Source organism: Dermacentor variabilis, chromosome 3 (assembly GCF_050947875.1).
Source record: "Dermacentor variabilis isolate Ectoservices chromosome 3, ASM5094787v1, whole genome shotgun sequence".
NCBI classification, from domain to species: domain Eukaryota; kingdom Metazoa; phylum Arthropoda; class Arachnida; order Ixodida; family Ixodidae; genus Dermacentor; species Dermacentor variabilis.
Window position 1 is genome coordinate 227,494,452 of NC_134570.1, and position 19,991 is coordinate 227,514,442.

General features: G+C 48.0%; 1 protein-coding gene across 4 annotated transcripts in view; it reads right to left on the reverse strand.

Annotated features, from left to right (window-relative positions):
- Positions 1 to 19,991, reverse strand: part of LOC142576680 (uncharacterized) — a 516,248-nt gene that overhangs the window by 352,562 nt on the left and 143,695 nt on the right. For all 4 annotated transcript variants that reach the window (XM_075686909.1, XM_075686911.1, XM_075686910.1 and 1 more), the window contains exon 6: positions 18,431 to 18,529. In XM_075686909.1, coding sequence (XP_075543024.1) covers positions 18,431 to 18,529 — 99 coding nt within the window. The remainder of the gene's footprint in view (positions 1 to 18,430; positions 18,530 to 19,991) is intronic.

Consider the following 19,991-nt stretch of genomic DNA (forward strand, 5'->3'; position numbering starts at 1 on the left):
AATAGTGTTAAAAAGTGCAAGTAAAGTCAATTGTGTATCAGTGTGTACGTTCTTAATTATGTCGTACATAATTCTGTCAGGTCCTGGTGCAGAGCTCTTGCATGTGATCAAGGCAGCTCTTAGCTCGGCAATGCTAAAGGGACGGTTGTAAGGCTCATTCTCTCGACCTTTTCTTGGTAATGGCTTACGTTCTTCTGTTTCTTTGTGTTTGAGAAAGGATTGTGTATAATTTGTTGAACTTGACACGCTCTCAAAATATTCCCCAAGTGAGTCGTCCTGGTCTTGCAGTGTATCTCCCTGTGTGTTTACCAGGGGGAGTGAAAGTGTTTGCCGCCCTCTAATCCTATTTACTCTGTTCCAGGCTTTGGCCTCATCCCTAAACGAGTTAATACTTGATAAAAACTTGTGCCAGCTTTCTCTTCTGGCCTGTCGGCGGGTTCGCCTGCCTTGGGACCTTATTTTTTTAAAGTTCATAAGATTCTCTGCAGTGGGAGAAGCGCGCAGCAACCCCCACGCCTTGTTCTGATTCTTACGGGCGATCCTACATTCGCTGTTCCACCACGACACACGTCGTTTGCATGCCAGACCACTCACTTCGGATATGCATTTAGATGTGACATCTATTATGAATGCTGTAAAGAATTCGACTGCAGCATCAATTCCTAACGAAGACAAGTCAGCCCATGAGATACTAGACAGAGATCGAAATTTCTCCCAATCGGCTGTCTCAACCTTCCATCTAAGAGCGTGTGGTGGATATTCATTTTCTTTCGGTGATCTTAGCAGTATAGGGAAGTGGTCGCTGCCGTAAGGGTTGTCGGTAACTTCCCATTCAAGTTCAGGCAGTACAGACGGGGAGACTATGCTAAGGTCTATGGAAGAATAGGTTCTATTTGCAAGAGAGTAATATGTGTGTTCCTTTTTATTCAACAGACAAGCACCAGAAGAAAAGAGGAACTGTTTGAGAAGACGTCCTCGCGCATCTATACGAGGGTCGCCCCACAGGTAGTTATGTGCATTGAAATCGCCAAGAACAACGTAGGGTTCTGGCAATTCATCAATAAAGGACTGAAATTCATGTTTGCTTAGTTTATAATGTGGGGATATATAAAGTGAGCAAATAGTGATAAGCTTGTTTAGCAGAATGACTCGAACCGCCACTGCCTCAAGGGCCGTTCGTAGCTGCAAACGTTGACAGGCTATGCTTTTTTGAATTATAATTGCAACACCGCCCGATGATGCGAGAGAATCATCGCGATCTTTGCGAATAGTAACGTGTTGTCGAAGAAAATTTGTGTGTTTTGGTTTTAAGTGTGTTTCCTGTAAACACAGCACTTTCGGATTGTGTTTATGGGTAAGTTCTTGCACATCATCGAGATTCCTAAGAAGACCTCTGACATTCCATTGAATGATTTGTGTATCCATATTTAAAGAAAAAATTGTGCTGTGTTTACGGAAATGGAGGTGATGCCGCTTAGGTTACAGAGCTCTTTCGAGGCCCTGTAACGGGGGTTCTGCCCTTTCTGGAGCGTTCGAGGGAGCCTCGCCGCTCCTTAGGCGCTTGGTGCGCCTTGAGAATAGGTGTAGTGTCCATTGCCTCTTGTGAGGCGCCGGACACGTGCTCTTGCGAGCGAGAAGTTACCAGGGAGAGTCCCGCCTTGGAGGGCAAGACCCCTGCGCCCACCAGCCCGGAGGTCGATGGGGCTCCCTGGGGGATTTGGCTGCGCCGGCCGTTGCCAGCGCTGGAAGGGACCTGGGAGGTTGAGGCAGCCTCGGCTGCGCTCACCTTCGGGGTCGATGATCCCTTCTCCTCGGTTGACGGAGCAGCCCTAGCTGCAACCGCCGCGGGGGCAGATTGCGTAACTGCCGACTCACTGACTGTGGGTCGGACAGCCGCTGGAAGCCTTTGTGTCGCTGCCCCCTGGCGCGTCACATCGGCAAAGCTTTTCTTGGGCAGGTATGAAACCCGCCTGCGTGCCTCCTTGAAAGTGATATTTTCTTTTACTTTTATGGTTACTATTTCTTTTTCTTTTTTCCAAGACGGGCAGGACCGCGAGTACGCGGCATGCTCGCCATCACAGTTGACACAGTGTGGGGTATTCTGGCATGTTTCAGAGGAGTGTTCGTGTTCACTACACTTGGCACAAGTCATCCGGCCTCGACAGTTCTGTGAGCTGTGGCTGAACCTTTGACACTTGAAGCATCTCAGGGGATTTGGCACATATGGCCTAACACGAATCTTGAGGTACCCGGCCTCGATGGTGTCGGGCAGAACACTAGAGCCGAAAGTAAGTATTAGGTGTTTTGTCTGAATTTCTTTTCCTTCCCGCCTAATCTTAATTCGTTTGACACTGACGACGTTCTGATCACTCCAGCCCTCCAGGAGTTCAGTTTCAGATAGCTCTAGCAAATCAGCATCGGAGACGACGCTGCGCGTGGTATTCATGGTATGGTGTGGGGTAACTGTAACCAGAACATCGCCAAAGGACACTAGTTTAGGTAGTTTTTCATGTTGTTTCTCATCACGAAGCTCCAGTAGGAGATTGCCGCTTGCCATTTTCGACGCTTTGTAGCCAGGTCCAAAGACTTCAGTCAGGGTTTTCGATACCAGAAAAGGTGAGATCATTCTCACCGTCTTTCCAGATTGATCAGAGTGGACGACGTGAAAGCGGGGAAAGTTACATGTTCGGTTGCCCAAAAATTGAAAGACTTCGGTGCGCCCTCGTTTAGGGGGGTGATCAGGAAATGGGGGAAAAGAATTTTCCATGAATAGGCATAATAAATTCGGCAACAGCGCCGACCGCCCACCATGGAGCCCAACGAAGGGGACGCGGCAGAGCTTGCATGCAAGTCTGCACTACGCCAGTCGTACGCCGCCACTATAACCAAATATGGTGTACCCAAGGTTGGATAGCCACACAGGGAAGTGTGGCTATCCAACCCTTGCCGCCAAGAAGAAGGAAGTGAATAGAAGAGAGAAGGAGACAGGAAAGGTGGAAAGTAAGGGAAAGACGAAGGCTAGAGGGAGAGAGAGACAGGAAAAGGCAACTACCGATTTCCCCCGGGTGGGTCAGTCCGGGGGTGCCGTCTATGTGAAGCCGAGGCCGAAGAGGTGTGTTGCCTCCGCCGGGGGGCCTTAAAGGTCCAAACACCCAGCATCGGCTCAACCCCCAGGATCCCCTTTTCCCCAGACACGGCTAAGCCGCGCACGGCTACACGCGGGAGGGTCCAACCCTCGTGTGCTCGGGTACGTGGTGTCGCAACACACCAAACGCCTGCTGACGCAGACGCCCCTGCGGGGTCAAATCACAGTCATGCCACAGCCATTGTTGTATTTGTTATTTGTTTATCTGACCGGGCAAGTAACACCAATGTAAGCACAATTATTCACCCTGAATAGCTCTGCTAGCATTGTTTGTAGTAAAAAATGCTGAGTGAAGTTGAATGTGTTTTATTGAGGCAATTATTTAATTCACAAGCCATCGGCATAGTGATGGACAGCCAGGTTCAGACAATGACATTTGTGAAGTAATAAATGGTGAAAGTTGCAAAAGCTCTCAGTGCACTGCTTCACTGGCTCCACTCACTGAAAAATGTCTTTGCAACGATGAAAGCGTCAGACAGGAAATGACTCCCCGCTGCACAATGTTATTCCTGTTGAAAACTTTTACCATCTAATGTGATGGGCAGCGAAACCATCTCTTTACTAAGACTGAATGCATGAAAAATGCAACAGCATAGAAAGATGTTGCTTCGCAATATGCCGCCTTTCATGTGCACTCCTGGCGAGCTGCCACATGTACTGTTGCATAAACATGAACAGAGGTATGAGGCAAAGTTGCTGTGCAACCCACATGACGCTTTTAAGAAAATGTATCTCTAAACCTTTCTGTTTTCATAGGCGATCAAAATTTGTTTTGAGCAAGTTGGTTAATAACATAATAATAATAACATAATAACAATAGCAACAACACAGAAGCAAGGACAGAAAACACAGCGAGTAGGCAGATTGATAAGACAAGGTAGACCACTGAGAAAGGTTTTAATGAGATGGAAGAGGCCAGCCCTGCAGTGTACAGTAGTTAGTGCTTTCAATGAGATCCGTTAATGAAAATATGTAAAGACTTTGCTGAAAGAAAACTAGCAAAAACAAATGTCAATATAAGATAAAAGGACAGAAATAAGCATATGCGTAAACATGCATGGAATCAGGCACACAAACGCGAAAACTAAGAAAAACTCAAATATAAAGAAATGTGGGAAATTAAAAAAAAATTGACAAATGCAAGAAAACATACACACATTTACAAACTGACCTGGGTAGAGGTATTATAGCAGCTTGTTCACAAGCTGCTGTGCCTACTTTCTCGTATGTTTTTTTTTAACCGTTCCCTTAACCCTGTCTTTTTAATTGCAACATATCACAAGAATCGAAAAACAGCACGAAGCTGTTGTGAGAAACCATATCGAGCGCTGGCAACACAACTTATGCGTGACTGTGCCACAGCACGCATTCTACAGCTTGCGCGCGTGGTGAGCACTGGTGGAAAGCAATCAATCGACGGTGCCACACAACGCTCGAGCATCACCGTTAGACGCACGAGCGCCGCCGTTAGACGCTCGGGCATCTCAGTGCTGAAAACGATCGTTCACGCTAAATTAATGGCGACAGATCTTGGCGTTGGAGGCTTCTTTTGCAAATATTTTCTGTTGAGACGCTCGTAAGTTTGCTTCATGCGCGGACGCTTTTCTCATTTCTCCTGAGAATGGTTTTGCTCCATCACTTCATCTCGTCTGACGAGAAACGCAGCGACACAGTACACGCACACACCCACCGCTGACAGTAGGCACCAGACTTTGGCAAACATTTCTCGTTGTACCTTCACACGGGAGCGAAATAAAACAGACATGGAACAAATAGGCAGGATCTGTGTTTGCAGCGGTCGCCGTGGGATGCTGTTTTCAGGCAAAGCGTAGTGCAGCGTCAGCGATGCTTGCTGCAATGTTTCTTCGCCGGATCACGGCTTGGAATAAATGCACGCGGCACAAATGCCGCATCGTAAGCTCGCAGTAATATTTCCGGATGATAGACAATCAAAAACAGTTTGGGAATTCACTGTGACGAGGCGTTGACGCGCACAGCTGACGCGACTTGGCCCAGCTCGAAGCCCGGGCGGCCATCTTCTCCGACGGCGGGGCCACCGGCTGTACGGCGCATGACGTCAGTCCAGAGTGCGCGCCCATTGGTGGATGTTCATGTGCATCCGCCTCGGAGGAGTAAACGCCCCCTTTTTTCTAAAGTTGTATCCGACTATACTTATTAATGAACACCTCGCGAAACTACATGTTTACATAAAACGCGTCTTTCGAATCTCGAGCTTCTCAAACAAAACATAAACAGAGCTCATACCTTACATATTGAAAGAAACTTAAATCGCGAAAATTATCCGAGTGCTCAAAAAATAAAACCAAACACTTCATTTCTACGGAAGCGCTCTTGGCCTCCCTTTCCAAGCGCTTACGTCTGACTCGTACTTTGAGCCGTACCCGAGGTGGTCGCGGTCTGAAAGCTACTCTGGCTACCAAGGAACAACAAAAGGGCTGACTCACTATCAGCTCCCCCAAGACGTTACAGTCCCCTGCCAATTTGCGTCCTGGCGCCCCTCTTTCATCACGATCTCGATTGACCGCGTCACTACTCCCCACCTGGTCTCGTCTTGCTTCCTTGCGCTTCTTTGTACTACATGCTGAGCTTCGAAGAGAACGACGGAACGACGAGGAATTTAACTGCCCCGTGACCTTTGACCGCGTCCGTGCAGAACATGCTTCGCGGTCCCCCTTTGACCGGTGGCTCGAACGTGTTTGATGCGTCAACATCGTCAGTGACGACCGCACCTTTCTTTTCCTCGCGCCCTGCCCTTTTGGGTCTCTCACAGTCTTTGGCGGCGCTACATTAGTCACCGCATTCCTATCTTTAGGGCGCTTCTTTCTGCGGCGCTTTTTCTGTGAATTCTCTTTCACGTCGCTCTCTCGCGCCTCGAGCTGGCCGTTACACATTTCGTCGGCCCGGATCGGTCTCTTAGCCGCACATTCCGAGTGATTTACATTTAAATCTACTCTCACTTTGCCTCGACTGGCGGACACCTCAACCGACTCTTGAACAATGCAGCAGGCTTTACTCGAGTTATGCAACTCGCACTCTTGCGAACTGCCGTCTACTGCATTGCCCAGCTCACGCTGTGCATCAGCACACAGCGCGTCGATATCAATCGCTGTCTCACGCGCACAGTCCGAATGATTACTAACTGAATCATACCTATCTAGGCTACCTAGACTGGCGGAGAGCTCCACCAATCCCTGAACAATGCAGTTGTCCTCTCTTGAGCTACGGAGCTCGCCATCTTGAGAACTACTCCCAACTGCATCGTCCAGCTCGCACATCACTTCGGCCCGCAGATCTGACCTGACATGGGTGCTCGCGCCTGTCGGGTCAGCAGTACCCTTTTCTTCGCTAGCAACCTCGCTAACATTACCAGTGACGCACACGCGCGGTAACTGCCAATTTGTTCGCAGCTGGCCTAGCTGTCTCTACAGTCATCTGTTGGCACAGCACCTCGTTGCTCTCCCTGCGGCCTTTAACGGCCTCTGTTGCCACTAAGGCATCGTTAGCTAGCCTTTTCCCTTTACTTATGAATGTGCAGCCAATCTCACAGGCACTGCGTCGGATCTTGGCGAAAATCCGCTAGACACTTCCTCATTCTTGTGCTCTGTACTGCCTACAGAATTTTCAGACAGCCGTTGTCTCTGTGCCTTTAATTGATCAACATATTGTAGCTTTTTTAACAATGCTGCCTTCTCTCTCTCATACTTTTGCTCACGCTCACGCTTACGTCCTTGATACTCACGTTCGCGTTCATTCTCACATTCGTGACACTCACACCTAAGAGTAAGTTCTTGAAGCTCACGCTTCCGTTCATTCTTGCGTTCTTGATGCTTACGCTCACTTTTACGTTCATGACGCTCACGCACACGTTCACAATGCTCAGGCTCCCGTGGTTCTTGTATCACCTCCCAAGCAAGCTCAATGCTTTTACCATCATTGCCACTATCTTCAATCGCCTTTATGATAGCTGGCGTTTTCATCTGTTCATCCGCCTCAACTCCCAAATCGTCGCACACCAACAACAAGTCTAACCTCATCAACCTTTCCCAAGATCCATGGCAGCTGCCCCGACTGGTGGTTAGAACTGTTTCCCTTCATTAGTGCAAACACACAATGCAACAAATTCCCGATTCCCAGAACTATCAAAATGAACACACAACATTTGAATCTGGCGAATCAAAAGGAAAAAAAAATCACGCGCTCACTTACGGTTGCAGCACCCTGCCATCTGGTTCATTGGTCCGCTGTTCCCACTTCCTCAGGACTCCCTGGGTCGAAGGCTTGCTCTTTTCCGCTACTCCCAGTTTCTCAGGACCTCTTTCGACGAAGGCTCTCTCTTCTTTGCTCTTCCCGGTTTCTCGCGACTCCTTTGGACAAAGGCTCTTTTTTGCTGCTCCGGGTTCTTCAGGATTTCTCTCGACGAAGGTTGATCCGTAGCGCTGCCACCAGTTGATGCATTTGGAGGCGATCCCACCGCTAGCAACCAGTTATAGGAGTTGAGGGGGACTTTGGGATGAAAAACTTGGGAGGTTTATTTACATGATTTACAGTGAGCGTCAATTAACAGTCTTAAAGTCATTACGGGCCGGCAGCAACTCGGACGCTGCGACCCGCGGCAAGAAGCTCGAAAGAAATGAATCAAGGAATGCTCTAGGAATGCTCTAGGAATGCCCTTCTGCTGCTCCCGGTCTGCGTCTTTTAAAGAGACACTAAAGGTTAATATTAAGTCAACGTGAACTGTTGAAATACCATCACAGAAACCTCAAAACGCTTGTTTCATGCGAAGGAGAGACTTAATTTAGGAGAAAATGCATTCTGAAGCGTCTGCGTACCTTTAGTGCAGTTCAAGTCGCCCGCCCTCCGATCGAGGAGTGGTGACGTCATGGTCTCATAGTGACGTTGCGCCGTTGGTGAGTAAAACGGCGCCCGCAGACGGTGTTATATTTTCTGCGCAAAACGCAAACGCGCGACCAGAAACAGAGCCAAGGCGGAGCAGACAGCAGCGCAAAAGTGGAACTACGGTGGCTAGCGGAAGGGAAAGCGCACGACGATAAGCTGGTTCTTTATTTTATGACGCCAACTTCGACGCTCGTTGCAATGGATGACCCTGACAACGACACATTAGCTCGCGATGCTGGGCTCCAGTTCAGCGATTTAAGCACTGATGAACGTGACCAGCTGTAGAGGGCTCGCGCTGCCGGTGTCGTTGCGTACTACTACGACGACGGCCTGCTTTGAAAGGCACTTCACGCGACTTCAGTAAGTCGGCGTTGAACTCGTAATCCTCTGGACGAAAGTGCAGCGAGCACACTATGTGATTTTTCGGCTCTTTGCCAGAGCACTGTGGCAGAGGTACGGCACTTAACCACTTATAACGAAGAGGTTCCCTCGTTGGCACAGTGATAAGTAACGTTGGATTCGCCGCTGCAACTGCCCTCGGCCAAGTTTCGCAGACTGTTCACGCATCCCACGACATCACATGGACGTGGCATTCTCGCTGCTTGTTCCAAATGCAAGTTTCGTGAGCCAGCAGGACAACCGCAGTACGACGCAATAAAGAAACAACTGAAACTCGAAGTCGAGTGCGCCGAGTCGAGCGAAAACGAAACCTTTCGATCACCCATACTACTCAAGGGTAACGTCCAAATGTTATTTTTTCTTAGAATCGAATAGAAGTAGAGAAGTAGTATTTTCTTCCGTCTTATAATCTAATGAAGTTATCTTTTTAATACGAGTAGTTGAGTACTAGTGACATAAATTATGATAAAGAGTGCTTTCGTCAACGGGCTAGTACCGGAATGTCGCTGGGGGGTCTCAAATCATGTCATGCATTTACCTCAATTTCTCGGTTACTAAAGCTTTGTTCGTGATTATATTGACGCCTTAGACGTTCTAGAGTATTGCTTTATCACGTTAACTTGACTTTCTGGTAACCTTTAGTGTCCCTTTAAGCCCTTCGGTGTCACATTCGGCCAATGGGAGAGCCCGCTCAGGTGTCGCCATTTTCAGCCAATCGGCGAGCCCGCTCGGGTGTCGTCATTTTCGGCCAATGGTAGGCGCTCGTCCGATGGAGTCACACCCGGCAAAAAGAGTCGCTGCTTGGTGTTTGTCCGAGGGCTTTCTTCTCCCTGCGGTCTTGCCTTGCTGACTTGCAATGCGCCGTCACAATACATGGATGGGGGCGACGCCGCCAGGTTGTCACGGCGCATTACAGCCGTCTTGCTTCGGGACCCACTTTACCCGCCACAGTGCCAGGCTCTCGCTTCACTTTCGGGAAGAGCCAAGCAGTGGATAGCTCCACCGGCTGCACACGAAGTGGGGTCCGCCAACTTGTTTGCACGTGCCGTGCCTCAGGAATGTGGCATCCGTGTTTCTGCGTCCCTAATTAGCTCTGGTGCGATTCGATGTAGTCTGGGGAACTCGAAGTAGGTTCAGAAAATGGTCCCGTATCTAACACTTGCGATTCGCTGATATTGCCTTGCTTAGTAACTCAGGGGACCAATTGCAATGCATGCTCACTGACCTGGAGAGGCAAAGCAGAAGAATGGGTCTAAAAATTTATCTGCAGAAAACTAAAGTAATGTTTAACAGTCTCAGAAGAGAACAGCAATTTACAATAGGCAGCGAGGCACTAGAAGTGGCAAGGGAATACATCTACTTAGGGCAGGTAGTGACAGCGGATCCGGATCATGAGACTGAAATAATCAGAAGAATAAGAATGGGCTGGGGTGCGTTTGGCAGGCATTCTCAGATCATGAACAGCAGGTTGCCATTATTCCTCAAGAGAAAACTATATAACAGCTGTGTCTTACCAGTACTCACCTACGGGGCAGAAACCTGGAGGCTTACGAAAAGGGTTCTGCTTAAATTGAGGACAACGCAACGAGCTATGGAAAGAAGAATGATGGGTGCAACGTTAAGGGATAAGAAAAGAGCAGATTGGGTGAGGGAACAAATGCGACTTAATGACATCTTAGTTGAAATCAAGAAAAAGAAATGGCATGGGCAGGACATGGTCATTAAGGGTTACGGACTGGATTCCAAGGGAAAGGAAGCGTAGCAGGGGGCGGCAGAAAGTTAGTTGGGCAGATGAGATTAAGAAGTTTGCAGGGACGACATGGCCACAATTAATACATGACCGGAGTTGTTGGAGAAGTATGGGAGAGGACTTTGCCCTGCAGTAGGCGTAACCAGGCTAATGATGATGATGATGAACCTCAAAGAACCGTCGGGCCGCCTCGCTCCGTGGGCCCTCCGAGTCCAGGAATATGATATCCATGTCGTCTATCACTCGGGATGCAGACACTCTGACGCCGATGCTCTCTCGCGCTTCCCAGTTATTACGAACGCCAGTACTTCTACCTACAGTCATATCTCACTACTTGACATCCTGGACATGGCCTCGGAGTGGCGAGAAAGCCCATGGATCATCGTGATATTCAATATTTTCTCAAATCCTCTGGCAGCTTCGGCCCCTCGAGCGTTAGGCCGACAGGCGCAGCATTTCACCATCCGCGACAGATTTTTATACCACCCCAACTACTACAATAACGGCCGGAGGTGGCTCTAAGTAGTACCCCACCATCTAAAAGATTTATGCTTCGCTTTGCACTCCGACCCGCAGAGTAGTGATGACAGCGGGGTGTCAAAGACCAACACACGTCTTTGCCTACAATATTATTGGTGGGATGTCGAACTTCGCCCAGCGATACGTGCGCTCCTGCATTGCCTGCCAACGATGCAAATGTGTCCCGCATCTCTCCACCTCACCGCTCCAGACGCTTCCCTGCCCAGCTCACCCATTTGACGGTGTCAGCATTGATTTATTTGGGCCCCTTCCATCTAGTGGCGCTGGCAACCAATGGATTGTCATCGCCATAGATCATCTGGCGCGATGTGCTTAAACCACCGCCTTGCCTGCCGCATCCGCAAGAGAGGTCGCCTCGCTCAATTTAAACAACTTTGTTCTCCGCCATGGCGCACCCCGTGAACTGCTGAGCGATCGGGGTCGCGTATTCCGCTCCGACGTCCTGCAGTCACTCCTATCTGAATATCATATTATTCACCGCACCACTACTGCTTATCAACCACAGACCAATGGCTTAACAGAAGATTCAGCAGAACTCCTGGTGATATGCTATCATGTATGTTGCGTCTGACCGCTCCAACTGGGATCTCGTACTTCCATTCGTCACCTAAGCATACAACACTGCCTCTCCAGCCCCCCACTACCGAATTCTCACCATTCTTTCGGTTTTACGGCCGCCATACCTCCAGCACCTTGATACGGTTCTCCCGTACTGGCCGGACCCGCTGAATGCTCACCACTTTCTATGCTCCCTCAAAGCACGCCGACAACTGGCCCTTTGTTTCACGCCTGCTCAACAGTGTCGGCAAAAAGAGCGTCATAACCCCACCCCCCTTCCACATCGACTCAGTGTGGCTTTGAGTCCCACCTGTTGCTGCTTCTGGCCTTTCGTCCAAGCTCCTCCCGAAGTACCACGGGCCCTACCCCGTGGTTGCACAACCATCACAAGTTAATTACATGGTCGAACCCGTATCGCCATCTTCCGATCTCCGTCGCGTGGGTGAGAAACAGTGCACATTGACCGGCTCAAGCCGCTCACCACTCCCTAGGTCGCCAGGATGGCTACTCAATTCTGGGGGTGATTGTGAGGAAGATTGGTACGCTGGAAAACCCCCGTTGCCATCACGTGGCTCGTACCCAGTACAGTTTCAGTTTCAGGTTGTTTATTATGCCTTAAATGCAATGAATGTGTAAAAGACAATATACCGACGAGGGTCCCAAAGTCAAAGACTGCAACTGGAACTTCGGTTAATAATAACAATGGAAAGACGTATTAAAGATGATCAAACTAACTAAAAGAAACAAAAACAGTCGCGAAGATACAACATAGAAAAATTAAATTAAGGAAAACAAATTGTATGTATACAAGCCTATATTGCATAAAAAAGCTGTCACTACATACATATGACAAATGTAATGTAATGAATGACGTAAAATTAGTGGTACATCTCAAAAACCTTCACCGCATGACCAAACACATGAAACGATAAAGATTTAGTGGTGCTGTGTAAACCATTCCGCAGTTTTATAGCAGCGAATGATGATGTCATTTTTCCATAGTTACAAAGAACTATAGGCAGTAGGAAACTGGAGCTACGTGCAAACCTGTTATTATTATTATTGATGAGGTACCTGGAATCAATGAATTGGTATGAAAACTGTTTAGTGAGTATTTCATAAAACAATTATTAAATGATAGTTGAACAAGTTCGTTACAACAAGGACGTTATTTTCACAAAGTAATAGAGTAGCACTGATGAAAAACCCACTGTTAGTGATAATGCGGATTGTTTGGTTTTGTAAGTGTTGAATAGACAAGATATGGAAGTTATATGTGTTTCCCCAGGAAACAATGCCATAATTAATGTGACTGTGAATGAAGGCAAAGTATAATGCTATATAGCGTCTTTAGAGAAATATGTTCTTGACTTGATTAATGCTCTAATACAGAAGGTACACTTTTGCTTAGTGAAGGCAATGTGTTGAGAAAACTTAAGGTTAAAATCTAACTTGATGCCCAAAAATGATACACAGTCAAAGACGGGAATGTGATGACCATCTAGAGTTATGTCAGGCAAGTCAGGTAGTATTCTTGGGCTAGAACGGAAAATCATAAACTGAGTTTTTGAAGGATTGATAATTAAATGATTGGAAGAACACCATGCAACAATGTGGTTAAGCTCATTGTTTAGTTTAAGGATTAAGGTTGTTAAAGAATTGTCACGCATCAAGATAGTAGTATCATCTGCGTATAGTACACAATGTGCCGACTTAAGACATGTGGGTAAATCATTAATATAAATAGAAAATAGAAAGGGACCTAGTATGGAGCCTTGTGGTACATCTTGGTTAATAACTTTAGTATCAGAAGAAGCACCTCCTAAAAAACTGTTTTTTCTCTATCATACAGGTAACGTTTTAGGAGCTTTAGTACTGAACCGGTAATTCCCAGGGCTTCTAGCTTAGTAAAAAGTATGTTATTATTAATCGTATCAAACGCTTTAGTGAACACCAAAAATTACGAAGTTACCCGTATCAATACGAGCGTAAGGGCCGATTTACGCTCGAGCCGCCCATCGCCGCAAGCCGCACCGCATGCGTGCGGTCGCGCGAAAGATTGCACGTATCAAACACTTGTGCACAAATTTTGGTTTGCAATGTGTAAGGTATACACTGTGCACACAGTGTAAATGGTAATTTGTGCACAAGTGCTGGATACGTGCAATTTTTGGCGCGACCGCAAGCGTGCGGTGCGGCTTGCGGCGATGGATGGCTCGAGCGTAAATCGGCCCTAAATGAGCCCTAAGAGACCGATCCGGGCCGACAAGATGTGTAACGGCCAGCACGAGGCGCGAGATGACGGCATGAAAGAGAGTTCGAGGAGAAAGCGCCGCAGAAAGAAACGCCGAAAGGATCGGAATGCGGTGGCTAATGTAGCAAAGCCAAAGACGGCGACAGGCGCGAAAAGGCAGGGCGCGTAGAAAAGAAAGGTGCGGTCGTCACGGGCGATGTTGACGCATCAAGCATGTTCGAGCCACCGGTCAAAGGGGGACCGAGAACATGTTCTGCATGGACGCGGACAAAGGCACGGGGCAGTTAAATTCCTCGTCGTTCCATCGTTATTTTCGAAGCTCAGCGTGCAGTACGAAGAAGTGCAAGGTGGCAAGACGAGGCCAGGTGGGGAGTAGCGACGCGGTCAATCGAGGTCATGATGAAAGCGGGGTGCCAGGACGCAAATTGGCATTAGACTGTAACGTCTTGGGGGAGCTGATAGTGAGCCAGCCCTTTTGTTGTTCCTGGGTAGCCAGAATAGCTTTCAAACCGCGACCACCTCGAGTACGGCTCAAAAGTATGAGTCAGTTGTAAATGCTTGGAACGGGAGGCCAAGGGAGCTTCCGTAGAAGTGAAAGGTGTTGTTTTATTTTTTGAGCATCGGTTAATTTTCACGATTTGAGACTTAAGAATTTCTTTCAATATGTAAGGTATGAGCTTTGTGTTTTCGTTTGAGAAGCTCCGAGATTGGAAAGATGAGTTTTATGTAAACATGTAGTATCGCGAGGCGTTCATTAATAAGTAGGTAGGCTTTTTTTTTGTGTGTATGTGAGTAAACTGAATGTCAAGGTTATCGGTGAGAGGTCTATAGTAGCACGCATGTTTTAGTTAACCTTCTTTTTTTTTTATAAGCGTTTTTTTTTATTTTCTTAGGTTAACCGCGTAGGTTTTCAGTAAGTGCATCATTTGGAATGAGAAGAGCTCTTAGGTCCATTACCGCGTGTCCTGCGCGGACGGAAGGAAGCAGAAGGTTTATGACTGGGTTGCTCGTGTGTGTCGAGGGCAGCTGTATTCTGACTTCTCTAGTATGCGTGTGTAGAGCTAGTTAGTAAAAGACACATTTGTTCAAAGGTTCCTCTGTGTTGCGTAAGTTACGCAAGTTTGGTTGGTTGTTTAAGGAACGTGTCCTGTGTGGATTAAAGGAACAAATGTGAGTAAGCGTCGCAAGTAAGCGTTTGGAATACAGACCACAAAGCTAGCGCGATTGTATATACGTACCTGTGGATTTCGCCAGACGGTTCAGTGGCAGCAGTACATGAGATAAGTACACCACTGTGATAGGATAAGAACAGGCTGTTCATGAAGTTAGGCTGCTTAAAGGGAAGCTGAAACGGTTTTCAATTTCCATAAATTGCTGGGATTGGGAAGAACAGACCTAATAATTTACGGTTCCGAAATATTTTTCTTCATTTTGTTAATATAAGGGGCGGAAATCGCTTTCTCAATCACCCCCACGGACACGCCCCCATCGCATCCCGGAGCGCCGGGTAAGGTGGTTGCCAGAGGAGAGAACCGGCGAGAGTGACGTCATTCGCGGGGACCGAGCTGCCGGACCGGCGTGCTGGCATGTGCTGGCATGCCTCTTTCCGTCCTGCGCTTTACTGAAGGACGCTACGAGAGATCTGCCGCCGCCGCCGCTCACGTTTGTTTTCTTTTGCGATTTTCGTGAACTGTTCTTTCCTTCTGTGCTGCGTGAGTGCCTACAGCCAAGGGCGCCCAACATGCCCTCGTTCTGTGCAGCATTCGGCTGCGCGAACACAGGTGGGTGAGACGATGTGGTGTTTCCCAGGTTCCCGAAGGACAAGAAGCTTGCAGCGCAGTGGGTCCGTGCGGTGAGGAGAGATAAGTTCGTGCCGACGAAATCAACTGTGCTGTGCTCGGACCATTTCTGCGATAGCCGAATAGCCTTAGGACAAATGCGGAAACGCGTTGTTGCTAGCGTTGCTACACTCCGTTTCAAACATCAGGTGCAACGCTGTAGAGGCTTGAGATACTTCTTTCAGTGGCTGCGTTCGCACTTAGAAAAAGTTCGGTGTTTCTTGACCCGATTTTTTTGAATATTTTCATATATGAAATGAAAAAAATGAGATGAATGAAAAATGAATGAAATTAAAAAATATGAATGAAATGAATATGAAATATATGAATATGAATGGAAAAAAAGAATTTACCCATAGAAACAATCCGTGTACTTATACGGCTGCTAACACGTTCTTTTAAAACAGTTTTCTTTTCGGCATTTTTTAATTGCAGCCCGTCGCGGCAGCTTCATGCGCATGCTCGCGCGAGCGAACGCCGCTGGCACGCTGCGAAGCATTGACGGAAACGCGCACAGTAATAAATTTTGGTGACCGGACTTCGTGTGTAGCTTCCACAGTGTTGCACCTGAGGTATGAAATGGAGTATAGGCTTGCCTAGTGACATTCAACGTACAGTTGCAGTTATCGTGTTTACCACACGGCGGTGCTAAAACTGCCTAATATCTTTATGTCAGCACTAGCATGGAGCACGCATACCGATTCTTGATCGAGCCACAGTCGCCAAGTCGTCGAACCATGGTATGAATATTGCACATATAATACCTCTGGCCATCTCTGGATGTGCATGATAAGCAACTTCTATGACTGTACCTCGCAGCACTGCATGTGCGTGCTTTGAAACGCGGCACTTATGTTCGCGATCGTGTATCAACACTCAAAAAACCACGGGACTTTCAACAAGCAGCGGCAAGGTGCTTGACATCGCGGAATTGCACCCGTCTTTACAATCTAATGAGAAGTTACTGCTTCGGCATTCTTCCAGCAGCAAGTTCCCAGCGACATTTTAGCGCATTTTTTCTCCCGTCATTGAAACGTGCAGCTACATGAAAAAAAAAAAAAAACAGCAACATACGTACCAGCTAAGACTTCCAACGCGCGAGAAGGTGCACACATCGCTCTCGCTGTTGGCACACTCAACATCGTCGTTGCCGCCGTTGCCGCCATCGTTTTCCGTATCGGCTGTCGGTTCGAACATGTACGGCGAAAATACAAGCTATCCGAGACAGCGAGAATGTTCCACAATGCTTACAACTCAGCTATGAAGCCAGAACAGAACAGCGTGCTACGCTCTGAAACGGCGGCGCCGACCAGCGACTGCCGCGAGCGACGTCACAACGGCCCCGACCAATCACGGGCAACAGCGGCGTTCGCGCGATGCAGTGAGGCGCTGGTGCGTGTTTTCATGAAAAAACAGCCGCTTTTGTTTGTTTCCGCCCTTTCTGAACCAGATATTCGTGTTCAGGGGACTCAAAACTGCAAAATGCCGCAGAGAACTCATTTTTTTTTTTCGAAAAGTGTTTCAGCTTCCCTTTAAGTTATGTTTGGGTATTGGTGTTTGAGAGCCTTCAGTTTAATTCTGCGTAAACCTTTACTCTTGTGCAGCGTGACGGTCGGGTTTGGTCGAACTCAAGAGGAAAGTGAACGCTCGCATTGGCGGCACAAAATTTTGGGGCAAAATTTGGGATTCCAAGTTGAGTGACTTGCACTGAAATTGTGATAGGAGGCCTGGCGGATTAACAGCTGATTCCGGGCATTTGAATGCTGAGCGGTATTGTGTTGCCGGGTCGACTCTTCTGTGCCAGTTGTTGTGAGATGGTTGAAGGCATTCCAAGTACGCAGGGGTTGCAGAGAGCAAAGCCATCGCCTTGCTCGCCAGCCATTCTCTTCCTGCCCAGCGGTTGCCAGCACTGGCCAGGCGAGATTTTCCGGGCCATGGAAGAGCTGTTAGGAATGGCCGTACGGGGTGACAACGTGCCAGCTATTTTCGCCCGCTGCACGTGTTCCAATCCAACCGGACGGGGCGCACTTCAGAGAACTGCGAATAACCGGCAGCCACGTGGCGCGGGGTCAGCTCAGGAATGTGCTACCCGGCGTGCCACCCGGGACGGAGCAGAGTTCTATGAAACACCTCTGACGTCAGCTCCGGACCTTTGCACCTGTGTGTGTGTGCGGCACTGAAACCTGTGCAACACGTGTATGTGAGCCCGCCTCCTCCAAGAGGGCGGTTCATCTTCAATGACGTCGAACTATGACGTTGAGCGGAGAGGATATAGGCAGCGATTGTCGGCTTCTAGTGAGTGCTCGTCATCAGGAGCTGAGTGCTCGTTGTCATGCTAGAAATGTGCTCGTGGGCTGTGTGCTCGTAAGCTGTTTGCTGTATGTTAGTCTTGCGGGCTCCATATGGGAGTCACGCTAGACTGTCGATATGTGTCTTGTCTATGATGTAAATAATGTAATTAAATCCTGTTCACTGAGTTCCTCTCTACGACCTTCAACTCCTTCAAATGGTGGCATGGGCGAGGTCGTCCGACGACTCCTACATCTGGTTGACAGCGGTGGGATCGTCTGACGAATCTAATAGAATATGTGCTCGTGCTCACAATCTCCAGATGTATCGCAAATGGGTCGGTGTCGTACGTGTCTCCAGTGCATCCTTGCAGTGCAGTGAGAATGCGTACATTCTTTTTTCGTGCCGCCAGACGTCTAGCTCGCGCCTGAGAGCCCCAGTAAAGCGGAGCAGAGAAAAGCAAGCAGAAGGCAGGACCACCGCTGTGCTTATCAAGCAAGACAGGAAACGACACGGCGGAAACTAGGCGGCAAAGAAAGCTCCGGTTTTAAAAAAAAGAAGTTTAGCAACTGAAATTGTGGGAGGAAACACTACTTCCCGTTGCCGTTCCTCCACTGTCAATCACAAGATACATCTACACCAGCTTGTCGTGTTGTTTTTGGCAGCAAGAAGGAGCTGCTTCAAACCATGCAGGCAATGAAATTTTTCGCATGCAGGCTACAAGAGTTGGTCACACTAACCAGCAAATCAACAACAGCCAGGGTACCTGATGCCACAGCAAGGTGAAGAGGAGTGCAACCTTGGTAATCTTGCCAGCTTATTAAGGACGGCTCAGCATCCTGCGAGAGATTTAACAACCACTTGGCTTTGAGGGCTTGGTTTCATTTTAGCACTTAAAACATCAAACACAGCTGCTAACATCTGCACACGAGCGAATTCTTCGACTAATAAATGCAGCAAACGTACTGATCCCGTAACACACACAATGCCTAGTATATCGCTAGAATGGAAGCTTGGGCTTGTTGGTTTTCGATCCTGGTGTCAACAGCCCAAAACGTAGAAGGGACACGACACGGGAAGACAACACCACAAGCACTGACTTTCCACAACATTTATTTAAAAGAAACACGGCTTCTTATACCTTTGCCCACACGTGAAACAGACATGTCATTGCACATCATGTGAAACATGATGTACAATGACGTGTCTAAAGCTTGTGCTGCAGACTTTAAAGTCTGCGGCGCAAAATTACTCTAATGCTTGTGCCGCAGAATTCAGACGCTGTGAAGTGCTGAAAAAACACAGTGACCAGCTGGTTCGGGAGATCATTGAGGCAGCCGAGATTGCCAGATTTCCTAGGTATACTTTGTGGCGCAAAATACATTTCTTGAAAAGGGACAGGAGAAAGGAAGACAGTGAAGCGCCAAACTACCAACTGCTTAATGACAGCGTGTACGAGAAAAATGTTCCAAAAGGACTTCTTCTTGGGCACTAACGCCAACTTGCCCAAGAAGAAGTCCTTTTGAGATTGCCAGACTTTGTGACCAATGTGATAGCATGCCGTCCTTGTTGCTAACAAAAAAAGAACTTGAGCTTCTGCATGTACAATTATTATCTTGAGTACGAAAAAGGGCATGTTTCACATGATGTGCAATGACGTGCCTGTGACAAGTGTGGTCAAAGGTATAAGAAGCAGTGACTCTCTCAAATAAACGTTGTTGAAAGTCAGCGCTTGTGGCGTCTTGTCGTCTCGTGTTCCTTCTACGTTTAGCGCTGGTAACACCAGGAAGCCTAGCATATGTGCTTCTTCCTTGAGCACTTTTGCGAAACTGGGACAGTATTCGCGATGAACCAAGATGAGTCACCTCTTTTCACAACTAAAGGACAGCCTCAGTGTGACACGACGTTGTGGAACGTCGATTCAAATAAAATATTGCACAAAGATAATTTCTTCACTCGGCGATAACAAGGGGCAATTTCGTGCATTGGTGTTGGTGCTCTTTTTTTGTTCATTTTTTCGCGCTGGCTTAGCTGTCAGCAGAACATCGTGGCAGTAAGGAGAGAAGGCAGTGACAACAGGCAATGATCCCGGAGCTGTAGTTAGGCGCAGTCACACAAGTTTTTGATGGCGCTGCTAACAGCCAACAAGACGCTGAAAATGACAGTCACTTGCTAGCTCCAGGGTTGCCCGGTTCAGAAGCATCGTGTGTGGCCTCGGGTTATGCAAGGGATCTAACTCAATCTTATGCTTAGGTTGCTTCATTGTCACCTCGTCTCAGGATGTAGCACTGTGAACTTTTT